The 22,583-nt window shown below is 46.4% G+C and overlaps 1 protein-coding gene across 2 annotated transcripts in view; it reads right to left on the minus strand.

The window, feature by feature from the left end:
- Positions 1-1,056: 1,056 nt before the first annotated feature.
- The window catches only part of LOC147693358 (transient receptor potential cation channel subfamily M member 2-like), a 624,327-nt gene continuing 602,800 nt past the window's right edge, over positions 1,057-22,583 (minus strand). For both annotated transcript variants that reach the window (XM_086933682.1, XM_086933681.1), the window contains one exon: positions 1,057-9,256. In XM_086933682.1, the coding sequence (XP_086789808.1) occupies positions 9,131-9,256 (126 nt within the window). In that variant the 3' untranslated portion in view covers positions 1,057-9,130. The remainder of the gene's footprint in view (positions 9,257-22,583) is intronic.

Here is a 22,583-nt window from a genome sequence, read left to right on the forward strand (position 1 = left end):
TTGACCGTTGGGCTGAAATAAAAAATTCAAGACTTTTTGATTTGCTGACAGGGCTTTTTCTGGGCTCTGATTGGCTGTCAGCAACAAGTAAAGAAAAGTTGTGGTGGGCATTACAAAAAAATTGCTGTGGGTGTCTGTGGGGTGGATGGCCACTCACAGGGTTACAAGGCCAGATCATGAGCCCAACTCCATGCTGCCACCTGCATAAAGCTAGGTGCTGCAGGGCTTTGGCCGCCCCCTGGGGGGTTGGAATGATAATAAAGGGAGGGATGCACACTTTTGTGCTACACTCCATCTACCACCGAAAAAAGAACTGCCAGTTGACCACTGTTAATTGCCGTGCTACCCTAGTTTCTATCAATATTTTTTGCCATAATCAATGAACCCAGAAGCACAAGAAAAATACACTGTAATTTGTTTGACAACAGAACATAAGAAAATGCTGCTTATTCTAATAGGTTTCTCTGCACCATGTAAGAGCCATCCAGTTATTTGGACTGTTCTGTGTGAGACGGAAGAGGCAGGGTGGGTGTATGATATGTTACATGATTTTGAATTTTTAAGATTTTTAATCTTGTGTTTTTGTTTGAGATATTCATCATGACACGTTTCATGTTCACTACTCCAGAACATTCATTGCTTTTTCTCCGTAAAAAGCTGTTAAGATTTTGTACCCTTGCTTTTATGTAGTAATCTAATTACTTCTACTTTGTAAATGCACGAACAATAAGTAAATACATTAATTATACACCGGGCATTGTAAACCTTAATGACTGTAAAATAATAATAGCAAATGCAGGCAAACTCTCAATAAGGCACTTTCTGATGTCGGTCATTCTGCCAGGAGTTTGGTAGCCATTTCAGTCTGTGTTTGAAAGTGGTCTTCAGTGGGTGCCAGGAATTTCCGCAGTAATCATTAAAATAACAACACATTAATTTGACAAAAATAAAGCGTTCAAAACTAGGGAAAACAAGTTTTTATGACCACCATCTCAATATTATAAAAGCACAAATCATAATCCAGCCAGTACAAAAACACATGCTATTATCTTCTTGTTAGCAATTCATTTATTAAAGAACAATTGTACATAAATGTCCACCAAATTAAATATTTAAGTTCCTGAGTATATCATGACGCCAGAAAGATTGGTCACTGAATAAAGTAAAATGTTTCAAATTGAAAGGTCTGCAGTTTTAAAAGCTAAGTCATACACCAGATACATTTTTCCATGGTCCATAAACAGGATTAATCCATTGTATCATTTTTGTTTTTTGTGTGTTACAAAATGAAGCAACATAAACTGTGGCACCAGTGGTGAACAGGTAAGAGAATGATTGTGCTTAGTTTTTGTTGTTCTTTCATGAAAGTTAATGGAAAAAATGCATTTCTCTTTTTTTTTTTAAATGTTGAAACTGGGGCTAAGATGGAGGCGAAATATATCCATTTTCATCACATAAATAGCATAGACTGCAATAGAAATGTTTTTTTAAGTTACTGTTATTCATGGACAAAAATGGATTTAAGTAAACGTGTATGCATTAAATATTTATTTGGAGTTAATATAAATATTTTGCATATGTTTAGCTGTGGTTTCATTTTTCAGTTCCACTCTCAGGTATATCAACTAGAGCAAAATGTGTTTCTTCAGTTCCATATTGCACAAAGATAGTGCAAAATAGTTTTGAACTTTTTGCCACCAGTACACCTTTCTGTTCTATGGCCCAAAATGTGCAGCACTATGGAAGTAGTAAATAGAAAAGAAAAAGCAGTCAGAAAGGAAAATGTTACTTATCCAGTAAGCATCTGTCTGTTCATAGCTTGCAGTGCTATAGATTCATCTGCTCTGCATACTCCTGCCATCTAGTATTTGAGATGTTTGCAGGTTGTTTTTCATTATAGATGTCTTTCTAGTAAAGCTATGTGACATGGGGCATCCCTTAGTGAACAATGCCCATGAGCAACAACTCCATCTTAGACTGTTTTTCTCACGTGGGTGAGAGTGTGTAGGGAGTGTTGAGTGAGTGAACAAGGGTGCACTAAAGATTTGGTTCAGTGTCAGCTAGGTAATAAAGAAGAGATCTGCCTTCAACACGAATTTCTGGGCAGGAGGGTGGGCGCATGTGAATCTACAGCACAACATGCCACAAACAGATGCTTACATTGTAAGTAACATTTTCCGCTCATAGCATGTGTGACTGTAGACACCCATGCCACACATAGAGTGTAAAAGAGTATCCTCCATAAGCAGTGACTAGAGTGTGGAAGATGAAGTTGTCTGGAACAAGGTCCTCAAGACTGCCTGGCCAACCATAGCCTGCTAGTGCATTAAAAGTACAACACAGTAGTTTTTGGTAAAGGTGTGTGGTATTGACCAGGTGCCAGCTTTGTAGATGTTAGCATCTAACAAAGAAAGTCTAAAAGTCATAGTTTACCATTTCTTATGGGTGGAGTTTGCCCTGGGTGGCACTAGTAGAACATGTTTGGCTTTTTGGTAGCAGGTTTGGATGCACTTGACTTCCATATTGCAATACTTGCTTTCGAGATGGGTGGCCTTTGTGAGGCTTTGCTAAGGCAACAAAGAGCTGGTTAGATTTGCCCGGGGATTGATCCTGCTGATGTAATTCATAACTGTTCTTTCAATATCTAATGAGTGTAAGCTGTTTCTGCAATGATGAAGACTGGGAGCTCCAGGTCTGGTTATGGTGGAAGAGTGATACTATTTTTTGTATACATTTCGGATTGTTTTTGAGAACAAACATATCTTTGTGAACCAGAATGCAGTTCACTAAGGCACCCGTGGGAAGTAATTGCCATCAGGGAGGCCACTTTCCATGAAACTAACTTTAGGGACGTGAGTGTAAAGGTGCAAACGGTGGACCTTTGTATTTCCTGAGGACCAGATTAAGCCTCCACACAGGGGCAGAATGCATTCTGGGAGTTATAACTGTCTTAAGACCCTCCATTAAATCCTTGTTTACCGGAATCCTAAAAAGCGTGAATGTTCCTTGTTTTTCATGGATGCTGCAACCGCAGCTGGGTGTAGGTGCATTGATGTGTAGGTGAGGTCTGACTTCTGCAGATGTAAAATGTAGCAGATAATGTCCTGGGTGTTAGGCTTTAGTGGGTTCAGGTCTTTGGAAATGCAGTAGTGGATACACCTTTTCCACTTTGCTGCATAGCAGCGCTGTGTAGTGAGCCTACATGCTTCCGATAGCATGATCATGTCTTTCTGGGGAGGGGCCAGGTTTGCTAGGTTGAGCGGTTTTGGGCCTGTATGTCTGATCTTGCCTTTTGCCTGCGTGAGAAGGTCTGGTCTGAGGTGGAACTTCTTACAGGTGCTGACAGATACGCCTGCCAAGGTGGAAGCCACCAGGATAGGTGTCAGGGATGTTTGTCTCATATTCCTGACCGTGTACAGGAAAAGTGGGAGAGGAGCAAAAAGGCAGGCAAAGATGCCTGGCCTATTCACCCACACTCCATCAAATATTCAGGGTTTTTTAAAGTGCACTCGTCTCCCATGACGGCCCCAATGTGCTGGGGGGTGGGGCAGTTCTGGATCAGTCAAAGAGCCAGGTCTTGATGTCTTTCCTGAACTTGTGTAGGGTTGGGAAGCATCTGATGTTCACAGGGAGCTTGTTCCAGGTCTTGGGTGCGATGTAGGAGAAACCTCCACAGCCTGCTCTGTTTCTGCGGATTCGAGGGACCAGTGCCATGGCGAGGTCGGTGGAGCGGAGGTTCCTCTTGTGTACGTGGAAGGAGACTCTCTCGTTGAGGTATTTGGGTCCGATGTTGTTGAGGGATTTGTAGGTGTGGATGAGGAGCTTGAAGGTGACCCTCTTTTTGACTGGGAGCCAGTGGAGGTCTTATAGGTGTTGGGTCAAATGCTTTTGACGTAATGTTTAGAGGATGAGTCTTGCTGACTACATTATCTATGGACTGTTGGTCCCTGGAAGTGAAGATTGGGCATTTTCTGATTTTGAGGGTGGTCAACATGTCTATTTGCTGGGTATCCCAATGCTGGAAATATCTTTGTAAAACATTACAGGTGGCTTTCCCCTCTCATAAACCTGATGCATTCAGCTGAGCAGGTCTGCAAAGTTGTTGTCCAACCTCAGAAGGTGTCCCGCTTCAAGGTGTATTCCATAGCAGATCACCCAATGCCAAATCACTTGTACTAGTTATGAAAACGTGGATAGTATGTGCTGCCCTGCTTCTATAGGTAGTACGTTGCGGTTATGTTGTCTGTCTTGATGAGAACTTTTGCACCTTTTTTGCTATTTTTTGGAGAGGCACCTGTGCCTCATTTTCAAGAATACAGAGATGACTTGTGCTGAAGAAATGGCTGTGGGGGGAGTGTTGTGAGAAGATGTGAGAAGATCTAGGTAAAGCCGTGGGAAACCACTGCTAAAACTCACTTGTCTAATGTGATTTCTTTCCAGTGAGAGGAAATCTTGTATGCTCTCCCTGTTAGGTGGCGTGTGATTGAGGGAGAGGTTGGTCAAGTCACTGCTTAGACGTGAATGCTTTACTGGACCCACCTCTGCCCTTGCCCCTGCTGTTACTCTTGTCTGTACCCCCTATATAATCCATAGGCCTGTTGTTGGAAAATTCCCTGTTGTCTCAAGTAAGACTGCAGCTAGGCGGGTCTAGTGGGCTTGGTTCCTCTCCTGGGTTGATACTTGATAATGGAGCCTCCAGCCGCTGAACTTTGTAGGGTTGCCATAGACTTTGCAATCTTCATATCCTTCTTTACTTTGGCAAGCAGCTTGTTAACCTGGGAGCCAAAGAGATACTGCCCATTAAATGGGAGATTGAGGAGATGCTGCTGGACATCAGGTTCAAACCTGGAGATGCAAAGCCAAGTGTAGTGTCTAAGGAGAATGCTAGTATTGATGCCTCTAGAAGATGTGTCCACGGCGTTGAGTGCACAACAAATGTTGATGTTCCATATGGTGTTATATATGGTCTTGCCCTCTGAGAAAGTGTTTTATTGCCCCCTCCCACTGCAACTGTCATAATGGGAGAAAAGGCTAACAGAATTGCTTATGCACCATGAGTGGCTGCCCCTAAAGCTAACCTCTTACCCACTGCATCAATATTTGTTCTTTATCAGCCAGAAGTGCATCATCTTACGCTTGGATTGAGGCTCTGTTTGCTGCCAGTATGCAAGAAGGCCCTGGCTTTTGATATAAATAGCATTACTAGGGTTACAAGGGGATGGTTTGTATTGCCTCTCCACCCTAGGTGTTACCACCCTAGCTTTAACGGGGCAGGTTTGAGCATGCCCTTAAGCATGGGTAAGAACTGCATGAAGCGTTTAGACTTGGTGAGAATTTCCACATTAAGTCCTCTTCCTCCGGAATGACTAGCCTGCCAAATTTGGAAATGACCACGGGTTCAGGACTCATCTCTGTATATTGAAAGGAACTGCTGTCACAGTGGTCCCTTTCAATGTTTCAAGAATGTTTCTGGATGGTCTCCATTGGTTTGGGCAGCCATCCACCAAACTTTTGGAAAGTTTTGTTTTTCATAAATAAACTCACAAAGCGTGAATTTGTTTCTGAAAAAGAAGAAACTAATGACCACAACAACCTAAAGGCCATCATTGTTTTTTCCTGTTCCTGGCCAGCAGGTTTTTCCTGGTGGTGATGGACAGGTAAAAAATACATTATTCTATAAACCCCAAATACGGCGGACAGTGTAATGTCCTCCCTCAAATAATCCGTACTCTGGATGTCGGAGGAAGTATTCTCTAGACTGAGACAATGGGATCTCTACCGATAAATACTTAATCTCGGCACATCTCAAAATAGGGCAGGCAGACAGAAGGTTTTGTGGGCAAGTGACTTTTGTGTTTGCAACGGAGTACCCTGTCTGCCAAACTCTAATTAACACACATTTGGGAGTGACTTACCAACAGTTCCTAATGGAATCTGGAACAGCATAAAACAAAATAAATAATAGTGCACTTAAATCAAAATGGAGTGCAGACCCCAGGGACAAAGATTCACCCATGCAAGTGCATCCCGACTGGAATTCTGCAGATTAAAAAAACCAGGGGAAGCAGCTCTACTCTTGGGTAAAACAGGAGCACTCTTCTGCCACCTTCTCTGCGTGCAACAAAAGAGCAAATAGCGGTCTGATGTGATACACAAGTGCACACAACACCATCCATCATTTGCACATGGAAAAAAAATGTAAGAAGATAAAACATAACTGTGTAGCAAAGAAATCTCTCATTTGTTTTTACACCCACCGTAAAATGAGCCTGGTCTGGTTTCTCAGTGGACTAATGCATCCACTACAGTGGCATGTGTTCGACCTCATGGTCACAGGTTCAAATCCCTGCAGGTCCACTCAGCCTTTCATCCATATGAGGACAATAAAATGAATACCATTGAGTTGGGTAACAATGAACATCTGTTATTCATCGCCAAGATACCTCTGGGTGAATGTGCGCTTTACAAATACACGTTATGTTATTACTCCCAAAATGTAAACAAACATCTCCATGCTTCCTCTGAAATTAATACTCAATTGTCCACCAATCCTAATTTCACAATTAATAAAAAAAATGTCATTTGGAACAAGCGAACTGAAAAAAATGTATTTTCCTCTTTTTATGTTTTACACTGCATAGGTAAATGTTCAAGTTACCTGCAAAGCCGAAGGTAAGAAAACACAGCTTACTGCCTCAAAGACTGCCCAGTCCAAAGACTTTACAGAGGAAAATAACTCCGCTAATGTGAGGTCTGTTCAGAGTGATTGTATCTCACTGCACGGATGTAAACATTTCTACCCTGGGTTCCTTTAAATAGCTATGTTAGAACTATATGACATAAATTACCATTGTTTAGGGACATGTAGTGGGGGTGTTGAAAGTGCTACAGATCATCTTCCCAACTCTTACTTTGAACTTTACTTGAGCTTTAGCATGTGGCGGGGTCAGGAGTCATCCACTGGGGGCGGGCTGGGGAGCAGCAAATCGCTAGGAAGCAGGTGTTTACAATGATGTGGTGGTAAAATCCGAAAGCCCTTTTGTTTACTTAATGTAACACAATAGAGTTTCAACGCCTTTTTCACAAAGCCTGAGCATACGCATTTTGTTTCAGTGATAGCATGTGCACTGATTAGCATGGAGACTCCAGAGCAGCCTCTATGTCCTTCTCTTGATTAGCATGGACACTCTAGAGCGGCCTCTATGTCCTTCTCTTGATTTGCATGGACACTCTAGAGCGGAGCGGCCTCTATGTCCTTCTCTTGATTAGCATGGACACTCTAGAGCGGCCTCTATGTCCTTCTCTTGATTAGCATGGACACTCTAGAGCGGCCTCTATGTCCTTCTCTTGATTAGCATGGAGACTCCAGAGCAGCCTCTATGTCCTTCTCTTGATTAGCATGGACACTCTAGAGCGGCCTCTATGTCCTTCTCTTGATAAGTATAGCGACTCCAGCGCAGATTATATGTCCTTAGAATGATTAGCATGGAGACTCCAGAGCAGCCTCTATGTCCTTCTCTTGATTAGCATGGACACTCTAGAGCGGCCTCTATGTCCTTCTCTTGATTAGCATGGAGACTCCAGAGCAGCCTCTATGTCCTTCTCTTGATTAGCATGGACACTCTAGAGCGGCCTCTATGTCCTTCTCTTGATTAGCATGGAGACTCCAGAGCAGCCTCTTTGTCCTTCTCTTGATTAGCATGGACACTCTAGAGCGGCCTCTATGTCCTTCTCTTGATTAGCATGGAGACTCCAGAGCAGCCTCTGTGTCCTTCTCTTGATTAGGATGGACACTCTAGAGCGGCCTCTATGTCCTTCTCTTGATTAGCATGGAGACTCCAGAGCAGCCTCTGTGTCCTTCTCTTGATTAGGATTGACACTCTAGAGCGGCCTCTATGCCCTTCTCTTGATTAGCATGGACACTCTAGAGCGGCCTCTATGTCCTTCTCTTGATAAGTATAGCGACTCCAGCGCAGATTATATGTCCTTAGAATGATTAGCAAGGGGACTCCATAGCAGCCTCTATGTTCTTCGCCTGATTGGCATTGAGACTCCAGAGCAGCTTCCATGTTGTTTGTTTGCTTAGCATTGAGACTCCAGAGCAACCTAATGAGCACTGAGATTCAAGAGCAGTTTCTATGTCCTTAGCCTGATTAGCATGGAGACACCAGAACAGCTTGATTTGCATGAAGGCCCCCGAGCAGCTGCTATGTGATTTGTTTGATTAGCATGGAGACTCCAGGGCAGCTGCTATGTCTTTTGCTCCATTAGCATGGGGACTCCAGAGCAAGTTCTATATCCTTTAATTGATTAGCATGGAGACTCCAGTGCAGCTTGATTTGCATGGAGACAACCGAGCAGCTGCTATGTCCTTTGTTTGATTAGCATGGAGACTCCAGGGCAGTTGCTATGTCCTTTGCATCATTAGCATGGAAACTCCACAGTAGCCTGCTCAGTGCCCACCCTCATCCTTTGCAGGAAGATGCAGTAGAAGACCACATGTTGGATGCAGAAGCGATTTGTTAGGTATCAATGGGAATGTGAGCTTTGTAGGAGCGTCACATCCCCTGCTGGGTGTGACATGACCAGGGCCTACCATGGCTCTTCCATCTTGCACAGAGGAGATCTTCTTATATCCCCTCCCCTCACCGCAGAGATGGTTAGGTAGTGACCTAACTCAGCAGTCCAGAGGTGCAAGTCTTATTAATGTTTGCTTGGCACGCGATGAGAACCCTGGTGAAGTCCATCAAGTAAGAGACATGAAGATCACAACCATGAAAATAGATAAGGTAAGCAACGAGACGCATGGCTGTGTGGGGACTTCGTCTAAGCTTACGATATATCACAGCATTGGAATGATGGAATATCAGTCCCCATCAGCGATGATTAGAACAGTAGAGATCACCGCGCCAGGGCCTTTGGCCAGATTTCAGGAATCATTTCACAGTAAGTGCTTGTGAATAAAAATAGAAAGATAAGGTTTAGGGAATGAATTAGGGGTGGTTGTAATACTGAAGGGCTCGATCTTTCAGAGCCTGGTCCATGGACGGAGATGCCCTTGAAGAGATACTGGACATATATCGCCTAAAGTCCAGCCATGACAAGTTGTCTGAAGCGTTCTGAGCCTAGATCAGTAGTGAGCATCAAAGCTCTCTGCCACACTCTGCAGGATATCCTTCATGTTCGCGAAGAGGGGGATTTTGTGATCCACGATCTGCCAGCGGATGGAAACAGTGGGCCCAACGTCAAGAAGATTCTGCAAGAGAGAGAGAGGGAGAAAGTTAAAATCGAATACAGGACCTGTTTTGCTTGACCAGGACAAACTACTTTTTTAATGAAGTACGAAATTTTCAATAAGTTAAATAGTCCCTGACAACAGCTGTACAGTAAAGTCAACTGAATCAAACTCATTTATCTCTCATTGGGACACCCAATTACCACAGAGCACACACAGCCATGACTCATGTAAACCAGTACACCAGGTACTTCTTCTTTACAAATTGCCACTGATGGCACATTTGTGATTCCTGTGAATATTGAATAATAAGGAAACTCTTAAATGTATCAAATTTTCAAAAAACATTCAAAGAACAAAAATTGAAAACAATTTTAAAATAAAATAATAATTCTCTTTATAGCATTGATCATAGCAATTGGTTTGTGTGATCTTGTTGCAAATGGATGATTGAAAGGTGATCAGTATTGGCATTTCTCTTAGTACTTTTAGAAAGTGGGCATCTTTTGCCATTCTGTGCCTCTGCCTGCCTGTGAAATCCTTGTCGGTAGGAGTTGGGCAATTTGTGCATTCACTCTAGACAGTCACACAAACGGAGCTGAGGTGTATCCTGCATATCCTAATGGCCCATCACCAGGCTGATGTGTCTTCCTGAGCTAGAATGGTGGGAGGCGTTGCCATTGACACCTGAATAGGGACGTGCCTGTCCTCACCCAAAGCTGTCTCCACCCCCCTGTAGTATGTCTGGAGCCAGGTCAGGGAAATGCATAGTCTTGTGCACTATAGAGACTTTTCTTTGAAGTTTGCCTGCTTCAAAGGCAGAAATTGGTATAAGTACTGAAATCATAACTTAAGAAATCTTCTGGGCCAAGGGGACATTCTGCCAAGTAGACGAGCTGGAGAAGCAGTCAGGAGGGACTACCACTTTGCTGTGTGCTTTGCTGTGTTGGCATGCTGTTTGCTGCTTTTGTCTTGGGCAGTGAAAGGACTGGACTTTGCTTTCTACATTCTGCTTGGCAAGATTCTCGAAGGGATTGTGTGAGCTTGACTCCTCTTAACCCCTTCGGGGCTAATGACGAGCTGGGCTCGTCATGGCGCTTACCTGCCGTGCGCTGATGACAAGGCCAGCTCGTCATCAGCCCCACCCTTGGGGGAAGCGCTGGCGCTCCCACCGAGGGTCTCCGATCTCGGTTGTTTTGCTGGGGGCGGCAGCGGAAGAGCTTCCGCTGCCGCCCCTGCCCCCCCATTGGAATCTCTGATGACGTCAGCGCGCACGGCGTGCGCTGACATCATCAGGGATTCCCTGCGCTCGGGAAGCCATTTGCTTCCTGCGCGTCCAGCATCAAGGTGGGTTTCTCATGTCTGGCGGGGGTTTGGGGCAGCGAAGAGGCATCAGGGGAGAGGAAAGAGATTTTCCTCTCCTCTGATGTCTCTTTGCAGGGCATTTCTGCCTCACGATCGCGCACAGCGTCGCGATTGTGCGGCGGAAATGCCCCCACTAGCACCAGGGATTGTTTATTTAGCTTTTCGGAAGCGACCCCTTGGGCAAGGGTCGCTTCCAGGTGGGCAACAATATAATTTTCGATTTTCTGCCCCCCCTGGGGGCAAATCGGCCCGTTTTTTCATCCGTTTTTCCCCCAGGGGTAGCAGAAAATTCCCACTAGCACCAGGGTTGATTTTTGGAGCCAAGATGGCGGTCATGAATTTTGTTTACGTTTTTCTGTCCCCCCTTGGGGCAAATCGACCCGTTTTTTTTGCCGTTTTGCCCCCAGTGGGGACAGAAAATGCCCACTAGCACCAGGAATTTTGTTTTTAGCTTTTAGGAAGCGACCCCTTGTGCAAGGGTCGCTTCCAGGTGGCCTCATATTTACTTTTTGTTTTTCTGCCCCCCCGGGGGCAAATCGGCCTGTTTTTCGGCCTTTTTTCCCCCAGGGGGGGGCAGAAATTTCCCACTAGCACCAGGGATTTTTGTTGGGGCAATGTGTTTGTTTTGGGAAGCGACCCCTTGGGTAAGGGTCGCTTCCAGGTGGCCATGATTGTGTTTTTGTTTTTCTGTCCACCCTGGGGGCAAATTGGCCCGTTTTGTTTTGCCGTTTTGCTCCCAGGGGGGGCAGGAAATGCCCACTAGCACCAGGGAATTTAAATTTTGTTTTTAGGAAGCGACCCTTGGGCAAGGAGTAGTGCTTGGCTGGCGGTGTGTGCGGAGTGGCGCTTGGCTTGCAGTGTGTGTGGAGTGCTGTTTGGCTGGTGGTGTGTGTGGAGTGGCGCTTGGCTGGATGGTGTGCGTGCAGTGGTACTTGGCTGTCTGTGCACGGAGTGCTGCTTTGCTGGCGGTGTGTGTGGAGTGGTGCTTGGCTGGATGGTGTGCGTGGAGTGGTGCTTGGCTGGCAGTGAGTGGCGCTTGGCTTGTGGTGTGCGTGGAGTGGTGCTTGGCTGGCGGTGTGTGTGGAGTGGTACTTGGCTGTCGGTGTGCGCTGAGTGGCGTTTGGCTGGCGGTGTTTGCGGAGTGGCGCTTGGCTGGTGGTGTGCGTAGAGTGCTAGTTTGCTGTCTGTGCATGGAGTGCTGCTTTGCTGGCGGTGTGTGTGGAGTGGCGCTTGGCTGGTGGTGTGTGTGGAGTGGTAACTGGCTGTCTGTGCACGGAGTGGTGCTTGGCTGGTGGTGTTTGCGGAGTGGCACTTGGCTGGTGGTGTGCGTGGAGTGCTACTTTGCTGTCTGTGCATGGAGTGCTGCTTGGCTGGTGGTGTGTGTGGAGTGGCGCTTGGCTGGTGGTGTGCGTGGAGTGCTACTTTGCTGTCTGTGCACAGAGTGCTGCTTGGCTGGCGGTGTGTGTGTAGTGGCGCTTGGTTGGTGGTGTGCGTGGAGTGCTACTTTGCTGTCTGTGCACGGAGTGCTGCTTGGCTGGCGGTGTGTGGGGAGTGGTACTTGGCTGGTGGTGTGCGTGGAGTGCTACTTTGCTGTCTGTGCACGGAGTGCTGCTTGGCTGGCGGTGTGTGTGGAGTGGCGCTTGGCTGGTGGTGTGCGTGGAGTGCTACTTTGCTGTCTGTGCATGGAGTGCTGCTTGGCTGGCGGTGTGTGGAGAGTGGTACTTGGCTGGATGGTGTGCGTGGAGCGGTGCTTGGCTGGCGGTGAGTGGCGCTTGGCTTGCGGTGTGCATGGAGTGGTGCTTGGCTGGCGGTGTGTGTGGAGTGGTACTTGGCTGTCGGTGTGCGCTGAGTGGTGTTTGGCTGGTGGTGTGCGTGGAGGGGGACTTGGCTATCTATGCACGGATGGGTGCTTGGCTGGCGGTGTGTGTGGAGTGGCACTTGGCTGGTGGTGTGTGTGGAGTGGCACTTGGCTGGTGGTGTGCCTGGAGTGCTACTTTGCTGTCTGTTCACGGAGTGCTGCTTGGCTGGCGGTGTGTGTGGAGTGGCGCTTGGCTGGTGGTGTGCGTGGAGTGGTACTTGGTTGTCTGTGCACGGAGTGGTGTTTGGCTGGCGGTGTGTGGGGAGTGGTACTTGGCTGGATGGTGTGCGTGGAGCAGTGCTTGGCTGGCGGTGAGTGGCGCTTGGCTTGCGGTGTGCGTGGAGTGGTGCTTGGCTGGCGGTGTGTCTGGAGGGGTACTTGGCTTTCGGTGTGCGCTGAGTGGTGTTTGGCTGGCGGTGTGCGTGAAGGGGTACTTGGCTATCTATGCCCGGAGTGGTGCTTGGCTGGTGGTGTGTGTGGAGTGGCGCTTGGCTGGTGGTGTGCGTGGAGTGGTACTTGGCTGTCCGTGTGCGCTGAGTGGTGTTTGGCTGGCGGTGTGCATGGTCTGGTGCTTGGATGGTGGTGTGGGTGGACTGGCACTCGGCTGGCGGTGTGTGAGTAGTTACTTTCTGTTGGTCACTACACACACAGCTAGTTGAGTGACACTCTACGCAGTCCATCATTTTCTGTAGTTGCTGTGTCAGATATGTGGGCGTGTGAAAGTGATGGGCCCTTGAATGGCGCTGGCGGCTGGCGCTGTAAATGTGTTGTATGTGTCACACGTACAAAAGGTGTATGAATGTCCCTACTGCCCCTGTGTGATGGGGGTACTGGTAGGAGCAAAAGACTGACTGGCACCAAAGGGGTCAGGCAGAAAAAAAAGAAATTCTAAAAATTAACCAGTGTCTTGATGTTAAACCTCATCTAATCCCAATTGGTATAAGCCCTATTTGATGGCCCATCTGGCCGAATTTCAATTTGGGGGGAAAATTTGTGTGTTGTTGTTTTAATTGTTATATTGTTTGTGAAATGTGGTATTAATTTATTTTTCTTCTCTATTTTTGTCTTGTCCCAGGCTTTTGCTGTTTGGATTGTTGTAGGTTGTGTGTCTGTTTGCAGCTTGTGTAGTTGCTTGTGCTTGGTAAGTGAATGTATTTTGTACTACTTTCCCTTGATGTTTGTCTTTTTGAAAAAGGTTGTACTTCTAGCAGTTTGTGTGGCTCTGTGTTTTTTTTCTTTTTCTTTTTCAGCATTAGTGTTTGATGTGCACTTTGTTTTCTAATCTGTCATTTCTTTTTTTTCTTTCTAGTGGGATATCATTTCTTTTTGCTGTGTCTCAACAGAGTAGGTGCTGGTCAGTGTAGCTATATTTGGTAAGAGTGAAATTGTTTTGGATTGTATTTATCTTTTTGTGAAAGCCTTACCTTGTTTACTTCTTACTTTGCACAGTGTAGGTTGTTGTTCATTTGTGTGTGCTGTCTACTTGCTTTGTAAGGATAATGGCTAGTCGCAGGATTACTGCTCAGCAGGTTCTTGGTTTGCTTTTTGAGTCTTCCTCTGACCATGGTTCAGAGAGTGAGTCCGATTCGGACTCCCAGGTGGCAGTAGAAGATTCTGGCAGTGAGTTTTCTCTTCGCATGGAATCATCATCATCGGATGATGAATCTTCTTCTTGTGCTGATGAAGGGCCTATGGTAGTGGAGGACATTGAGATGCCGGTAGTGGGCCTAGAGGCACCTGTGCTGCTGCCTAGGGGCGCAAGGTTTCCTTTCTTTTTACGTCGGCAAGAGGCATGTGGGCTGGAGCCTGCGCCCAAAAGGCTTCACATTGCTGTGGTGCGGAAAGAGGCATCCGGTGCTTTTCGTCTTCCTGCTGGTGTAGTGCAGCAAGAGGCATCTGGGGCTGTTAGGCTTCCCATTGGTGTAGAGCGGCAAGAGGCATCTTAAGCCCTATGCTAGAGCAATCCGGTGGACTCCCACGAATGTTGAAGAGATGAAGAAGTTTTTGGGATTAACTTTTTTGATGGGCTTGCTAAGGAAGCCATCAATGACTTCATATTGGTCCAGTAGTCCCTTGATGGCAACAGCTATATTTCCAGCAGTCATGAGTCATGATCGGTATATGCTGCTTCTTCGGATGATGCATTTTGTGGATAATAGTTTTGCGTTGCCACGTGATCACCCAGATTGTGACCATTTGTTTAAAATTCGGCCTGTCCTTGATCACTTTGTTGATCGTTTTCCTGAGATCTTTGCACCTGATAAAGAAATTGCAGTGGATGAGTCTTTGGTGTTGTTCAAGGGCCGCTTGGTTTTTAGGCAATACATTTCTAGTAAGAGGGCACGCTATGGAATCAAACTGTATATGCTGTGTGACAGTGAGACTGGATACGTTTACAATTTCAGGGTGTACACTGGTAAGGAGTCCAGCATTAACCCTCCTGGTTGTCCTGCTACTTTTGGAGTGACTGAGAAGATTGTGTTTGAACTAGGTAGAGGATTATTTAACAAAGGCCATCATTTATATGTAGATAACTTCTACACTGGTGTACGGTTGTTCAAGGAATTGGCCAAAGTGGGCACTGTTGCTTGTGGCACAATGCGCAGTAACCGTAAAGGTTTCCCAAAGGAACTTGTTTGCAAAAGGCTTGAGCGGGGACAGTCAACGGCATTGCGAAGTGGGGAGCTTCTAGCTGTGAAATTTTCAGACAAGAGAGATGTGTACATGCTGACTACTATCCACAATGAAAGTACAGAACCTGTGCCTGTTTGGGGTCAGGGTGCTGAAGTGCGCAAACCTGTGTGCATTTTAGCTTACAATAAGTTCATGGGTGGTGTTGACAGAGTAGATCAGAGGTTGGAACCTTATGCTGCTCTTCGAAAGACTTACGTTTGGTACAAGAAGTTGGCTATCCATCTGTTCCACTTGGCATCCTTTAATGCTTTTGTTGTGTACCAGAAGTCTAGTCCTGAGGCGAAGATGCCTTTTGTTAAGTTTCAGGAGTCTATAATAGGCAGCCTTGTACTTGTGCAGCAGGCAAGTGTTCCTAGATTTGGAGTGGTGGAGGAAGTGGCTAGATTGAAAGATCTGAACAAAATTGGGTAGGGGGAGGGCCTATAGGGAGTTTAAAGACCTAGCAGTGGCATGTTCCCTTACAAACTGAAAAAACATAGTATGTCACCGGGTCTACACAAAAAATGTGGTACTATAAAAAGTATGTGAGTAAACTTACATCTAAATGATTGTAAGATTAGGTAGGCACCTTGTGAACCCTAACAGGGTACCCATCAGTCACCACTCGGAACCGCCCTTCATCATTTGGGATTCCTGTATTACCGTATGTTAGGAACAGCAAGGGTTACACAGTGGAGGTGATGTTGAGCCTCTAATGAACCTAATGCTGTCCTATATGGTAAGAGTCTCACAGGCTGTTCTTAAGCTGGAAAAGAGAGGGTGACTGGGTGTGCAGTGCATGAAGTGGAAGTGATAAGTGAAACTAAAATTGGGTGAGGGAGCAAAGAATACCTTTATTCCACATTTTGCTCGCTCCTCCAATGTTAAAAAGCAGTGGGGTAAATTAAACAAATATTTACCCAGATGTATTGGTCAACATGTTTCTTCAAATAATTGGACCACAGAGTCCGTTGCATTCATCAGGACCATTTTAAACAAAAGCTACTGCAATAATGTGAAATGAAAAAAGTGACTATAAGTATTAATCTGCAACCTGAATAGAGATCACCTGGATCCTTTAGGTGTCGTCTGATTTCGCAGTCGTTATGTGTCACTGGTGAAAAAACAAACATAACAAAGAATAGTAACCACATTGATTTTGTAAGTAATTAGAATGTGTTCAGTACATATATAACCACACAAAATTTTTTTTGTCAAAAAAGCCTCTTTTAGCTTGTTATTTTTAAATCACATGAAGGTATCTAATAGTCTTTCATGGCAGGGTACTTTATCTTACCATTGTAGACAAAGTAGGAGGCTGCGCCTCGCCTGGCAACGGCTCAGGATACGAGGGAAGCACCGCTCTGAAAAGGGGGAGGAAGCAAAGAACAAGGAATGTCACTGCTCCCTTTGTCTGAATACAGGGTACGAACTAGCAAAGCGGCCAAAGCCAGAACCAAAGTACAATGAGTATCGTGAATGAATGGCACCTAAACGCTGTGTCCATATGCCTTCTGTAGCACAGTGCCGTTTATTTACATTGGGTGCAGTAAAGTGTTAAATGCTGCACACCCGGTGCGCCATCGCGCCCTGCATCGACAGCCTTCTAGCCGGCGAGTGAACAAATGGCACCCACGCGCTGTGTCCGTATGCCTTCTACAGCGCAGTGCCGTTCGTTTACATAGAGTGCAGTGGAGTTTTAAGTGCTGCACACACGAAGCACCATTGCGACCTGTACCAGAAGACTGCTAGCGTGCGAGTGAACACCTCTCTAAGAGTTGTGCTCACAGTACAATAGGCAAGTAAAGCGGTACGAGATTGGTGGTATTAGGAGTAAAAGGATGCCATTAGCTTGCCATTAGCTTGAAATGCTCACCTGTCCGTCGGTACCTCGCCGCCTTCCTCTGAGCCGATGGGGAGGTAACGAGGCACCGCGGACATACTGGTTAAAAGCATTCCAGAGATTGGTCCGGTTACGATCACATGGTATCGGCGGACCAATCAGAGCGCGTCTGTTGTCAGTATCTAAATAAGACAGTACGCGCGCCGTGATAGGAGGCGGAGAGTCACATGGGCAGACTCTTAATCTCTATCGAGTAGTTTCAATGTTAGAGCCCTCGTTACTATGGGAACATTAGTTGTTTATAGACAGAAGCTGCCGATCTTTATTATCCAGAGAAACACTGGGACAAAATCCTCTGCATTCATATCAAAAAATTACCCAGATATTTTATAAGATTCATATGCATCGCAGAGGCTCTTCTTAGATGTCTAGCCCTGAGGTACCTTTACCATAGTAAGGCTGTAGTAGCACAGCTAACTAGAATGTTTTAAATGAGGTCTTGGGATACTCAGTCAGAATTTTTCAGAAAAGAATTTTGAGTGACTTTTTGTGTGACGAATCACTTCCTCGAGAAACATCATGAACCTACTGCATTTGTATGGACCGTTCTTGAACAGCCATATATCCCACCACATGTAACAGCCCACACCATTTTTCTTATGCGCAAAGAACAAAAGTGGGTGTTTAAGCTGGGAACTAACAGGAGTGGACTTAATGATGAGATCCCTTGGTCCACTCTATAACTGGGCACTCATATATAGACATTGATCAGAGACGCCTCAAGCTGTCTATTTATGAAGAATGCCTTAAAATTTACTGATAACACTGTCACACAAAAAGTCACTCAAAATTCTTTTCTGAAAAATTCTGACTGAGTATCCCAAGACCTCATTTAAAACATTCTAGTTAGCTGTGCTACTACAGCCTTACTATGGTTTTAGAACATATCCACGTATCGAGGTTAGTCAAAGGTACCTCAGGGCTAGACATCTAAGAAGAGCCTCTGCGATGCATATAAATCTTATAAAATATCTGGGTAATTTTTTGATATGAATGCAGAGGATTTTGTCCCCGTGTTTCTCTGGATAATAAAGATCGGCAGCTTCTGTCTATAAACAACTAATGTTCCCATAGTAACGAGGGCTCTAACATTGAAACTACTCGATAGAGAATAAGAGTCTGCCCATGTGACTCTCCGCCTCCTATCACGGCTCGCGTACTGTCTTATTTAGACACTGACAACAGACGCGCTCTGATTGGTCCGCCGATACCATGTGATCGTAACCGGACCAATCTCTGGAATGCTTTTAACCAGTATGTCCGCGGTGCCTCGTTACCTCCCCATCGGCTCAGAGGAAGGCGGCGAGGTACCGACGGACAGGTGAGCATTTCAAGCTAATGGCAAGCTAATGGCATCCTTTTACTCCTAATACCACCAATCTCGTACCGCTTTACTTGCCTATTGTACTGTGAGCACAACTCTTAGAGAGGTGTTCACTCGCACGCTAGCAGTCTTCTGGTACAGGTCGCAATGGTGCTTCGTGTGTACAGCACTTAAAACTCCACTGCACTCTATGTAAACGAACGGCACTGCGCTGTAGAAGGCATACGGACACAGCGCGTGGGTGCCATTTGTTCACTCGCCGGCTAGAAGGCTGTCGATGCAGGGCGCGATGGCGCACCGGGTGTGCAGCATTTACCACTTTACTGCACCCAATGTAAATAAACGGCACTGTGCTACAGAAGGCATATGGACACAGCGTTTAGGTGCCATTCATTCACGATACTCATTGTACTTTGGTTCTGGCTTTGGCCGCTTTGCTAGTCCGTACCCTGTATTCAGACAAAGGGAGCAGTGACATTCCTTGTTCTTTGCTTCCTCCCCCTTTTCAGAGCGGTGCTTCCCTCGTGTCCTGAGCCGTTGCCAGGCGAGGCGCAGCCTCCTACTTTGTCTACAATGGTAAGATAAAGTACCCTGCCATGAAAGACTATTAGATACCTTCATGTGATTTAAAAATAACAAGCTAAAAAAGGCTTTTTTGACAAAAAGAATTTTGTGTGGTTATATATGTACTGAACACATTCTAATTTCTTACAAAATCAATGTGGTTACTATTCTTTGTTATGTTTGTTTTTTCACCAGTGACACATAACGACTGCGAAATCAGACGACACCTAAAGGATCCAGGTCATCCCTATTCAGGTCGCAGATTAATACTTATAGTCACTTTTTTCATTTCACATTATTGCAGTAGCTTTTGTTTAAAATGGTCCTGATGAATGCAACGGACTCTGTGGTCCAATTATTTGCAGAAACATGTTGACCAATACATCTGGGTAAATATTTGTTTAATTTACCCCACTGCTTTTTAACATTGGAGGAGCGAGCAAAATGTGGAATAAAGGTATTCTTTGCTCCCTCACCCAATTTTAGTTTCACTTATCACTTCCACTTCATGCACTGCACACCCAGTCACCCTCTCTTTTCCAGCTTAAGAACAGCCTGTGAGACTCTTACCATATAGGACAGCATTAGGTTCATTAGAGGCTCAACATCACCTCCACTGTGTAACCCTTGCTGTTCCTAACATACGGTAATACAGGAATCCCAAATGATGAAGGGCGGTTCCGAGTGGTGACTGATGGGTACCCTGTTAGGGTTCACAAGGTGCCTACCTAATCTTACAATCATTTAGATGTAAGTTTACTCACATACTTTTTATAGTACCACATTTTTTGTGTAGACCCGGTGACATACTATGTTTTTTCAGTTTTTTTAGATTGAAAGATCGCCACTTTCCTGAATCTATTCCTTCCACTACCGCAGGAGAATTTCCGACTAGAAGATGCAGAGTCTGTTGGCGAAGAGGCGTGCGGAAGGAGTCTCGTATATACTGTCCTGACTGTCCTTCTAAGCCTGGATTGTGTCTGTCAGCTTGTTTTAGATCGTACCACACGAAAACGAAGTTTTGGGAGTTTTAATGAGCTGTAAAGTGAATTGCCTGGTCTGTAATCTGTAAAAAAAAAATGGTTTGTTTCAAGGTTTGGCATTAGTGCAATGTGTTTAGTTTTACAATTTGTGTTAGCTGTTTTGTAGGTATTTCCATTTGTTTAGTGTTATTTTGAAAAGAAGAATTCTAAATGTGATTGTGGTGTGTGCCGGCTGGTGCTTGGATGGCGGTGTGCGTGGAATGGTGCTTGGCTGGAGGTGTGTGTGGACTGGTGCCTCCCTGGCAGAGTGCATGGTTTGGTGTTTTGTGGGTGGTGCGTGTGGATTTTTGTTTGGCAGGCGGAGTGCATGGTTAGGTGCTTGGCTGGCGGTGTGAGGGGATGGTGCTTGGCTGGTGGAGTGCAAGGATTGGTGCTTGGCTGGTGGTGTGTGTGCACTGGTGGTTGGCTGGCGGGCTGCGTGGACTGGTGCTTGGCTGGTGGTGTGTGTGTGTGGAGTGGTGCTTGGCTGGTGGTGTGTGTGGAGTGGTGCTTGGCTGGCGGTGTGTGTGGAGTGGTACTTGGCTGTCGGTGTGCACTGAGTGGTGTTTGGCTGGCGGTGTGCGTGGAGGGGTACTTGGCTGTCTGTGCACGGAGTGGTGCTTGGCTGGCGGTGTGTGTGGAGTGGCGCTTGGCTTGCGGTGTGCGTGGAGTGGTGCTTGGCTGGCAGTGTGTGGAGTGGTACTTGGCTGTCTGTGCACGGAGAAGTGCTTGGCTGGCGGTGTGTGTGGAGTGGCGCTTGGCTGGATGGTGTGCGCTGAGTGGTGTTTGGCTGGCGGTGTGCATGGTCTGGTGCTTGGATGGTGGCGTGGGTGGACTGGCGCTCGGCTGGCGGTGTGTGAGTACTAACTTTCTGTTGGTCACTACACACACTGCTAGTTGAGTGACACTCTACGCAGTCCATCATTTTGTGTAGTTGCTGTGGCAGATACGTGGGCGTGTGAAAGTGATGGGCCCTTGAATGGCGCGGTCTGCTGGTGTGAGTGTTGTAATGTGATGGGTCCGCGGCTGGCGGTGTGAATGTTTAGTATGTGTCACACGTATGAAAAATGTATGAATGGCCTGTAAAGAGGTTGGTGCCTTGACGTGGCTTTATATATATATATTTATTTGCTTGTTAAGCGCGGCTGCCACCCAAAGGGTATCCTGGCGCTGAGACTGCGTCTGTCCTGCAGGCATGCTACTAATTACATTGCTCTAGGGAACAAAAAGGTCTTAAGATCCTTTTTAAAAGGGATGAAATCTTGTCTACACCTCAGTGTCAACGGGAGGGTGTTCCAGAGAGTGGCGGCCGTAAAGCTAAAAGCACGCCCACCCATCTTCACTCTATTGATCCTGGGGACCGACACCAGAAATGCGGAGGAGGATCTGAGGGGTCTGGCAGCGCAATACCAGGAGAAAAGGTTTTGGAGCGGTATCGGCCCCTGTCCATGCAAGGCCCTAAAGACGAGACAGAGTGCCTTGAAGGAGATTCTCTCTTGGATGGGTAACCAATGGAGCTAATGCGCCAGAGGAAGAGGCAGATCGAGGAAGGGATAGGGCCAATTTCGCCGCTATATTTTGGATCCTCTGAAGCTTTAGAATCAAGGTTTCTGGTGCTCCAAGAAGTAGTGCGTTGCAGTAATCTAATCGACTAAGAATAGAAATGCGCACTACCTCTGCCCTTGCCTCTTTGGGGAGAAGCGGTAGGATCTTGCGTAGGGCATGAAGTACGCCCATACAGCCCGCTACGGTTCTGTTCACAGAGGCCTCAAGCTGCAGATTGGATTCAAGCAGAACTCCCAAATTGCGGGCCGACTCAGCAGCCTCTACCGTACCTGGAATAGATGTAGGCCAAAAATCGTCCGGAAGCGGACGAGGGGTACGGTCTAAGGAGCAATGGAGAACCTCCGTTTTTGATCCATTAAATTGAAGCGAGTTGGCTCGCAGCCACTCTGCTGTGGCCGCCATGCAGCAGTGGAAGGTGTCTCTCAATATTGCCCTGGTACCCTCAAATGAAAAAATGAATTGAGTGTCATCGGCATAATTGATGACAGATATGCCGAATGACTTTATCAGGGCAACCAGAGGTCGCAAGTACAGATTAAACAGGATCGGGCTGATCGCCGACCCCTGGGGGACACCCTGACCCACTTGCTGCATGGCAGAGCGAAAAGGTGGTAATGCCACTGCCTTCTGTCTGTCACTGAGATAAGATGTTATCCATCTCAAGGCCAGGCCAGTTACTCCTGTGCTCCGGAGACGGTCCAGTAGTACTGCATGGTCCACCGTGTCGAACGCGGCATGTCAAGCAGCACTAAAAATGCTGACTTGCCCATGTCGACACGCGCTCGTAGATCGTCCAGCACGGTGACCAAAGCAGCCTCCGTGCTGTGAGCTGGCCTAAAGCCAAACTGTGAAGTATCCAGGCAGGAGTTCTTTTCCAGAAAGCTGGTTAGTTGTTTCGTGACCCACTTCTCCACAACCTTTATTATAAAAGGCAGAAGCGAAATAGGCCTGTAATTGGCCGGGCTTGAAGGGTCCAAGGAGGCCTTCTTCAGCAATGGAGTAACAATTGCCCTCTTCCAGCTATCTGGAACTACTGCTGTGCTCAGTGACTGGCAGCAAATGGCGTGGAGCGG

This window comes from Lissotriton vulgaris, chromosome 8 (assembly GCF_964263255.1).
Source record: "Lissotriton vulgaris chromosome 8, aLisVul1.2, whole genome shotgun sequence".
NCBI lineage: Eukaryota > Metazoa > Chordata > Amphibia > Caudata > Salamandridae > Lissotriton > Lissotriton vulgaris.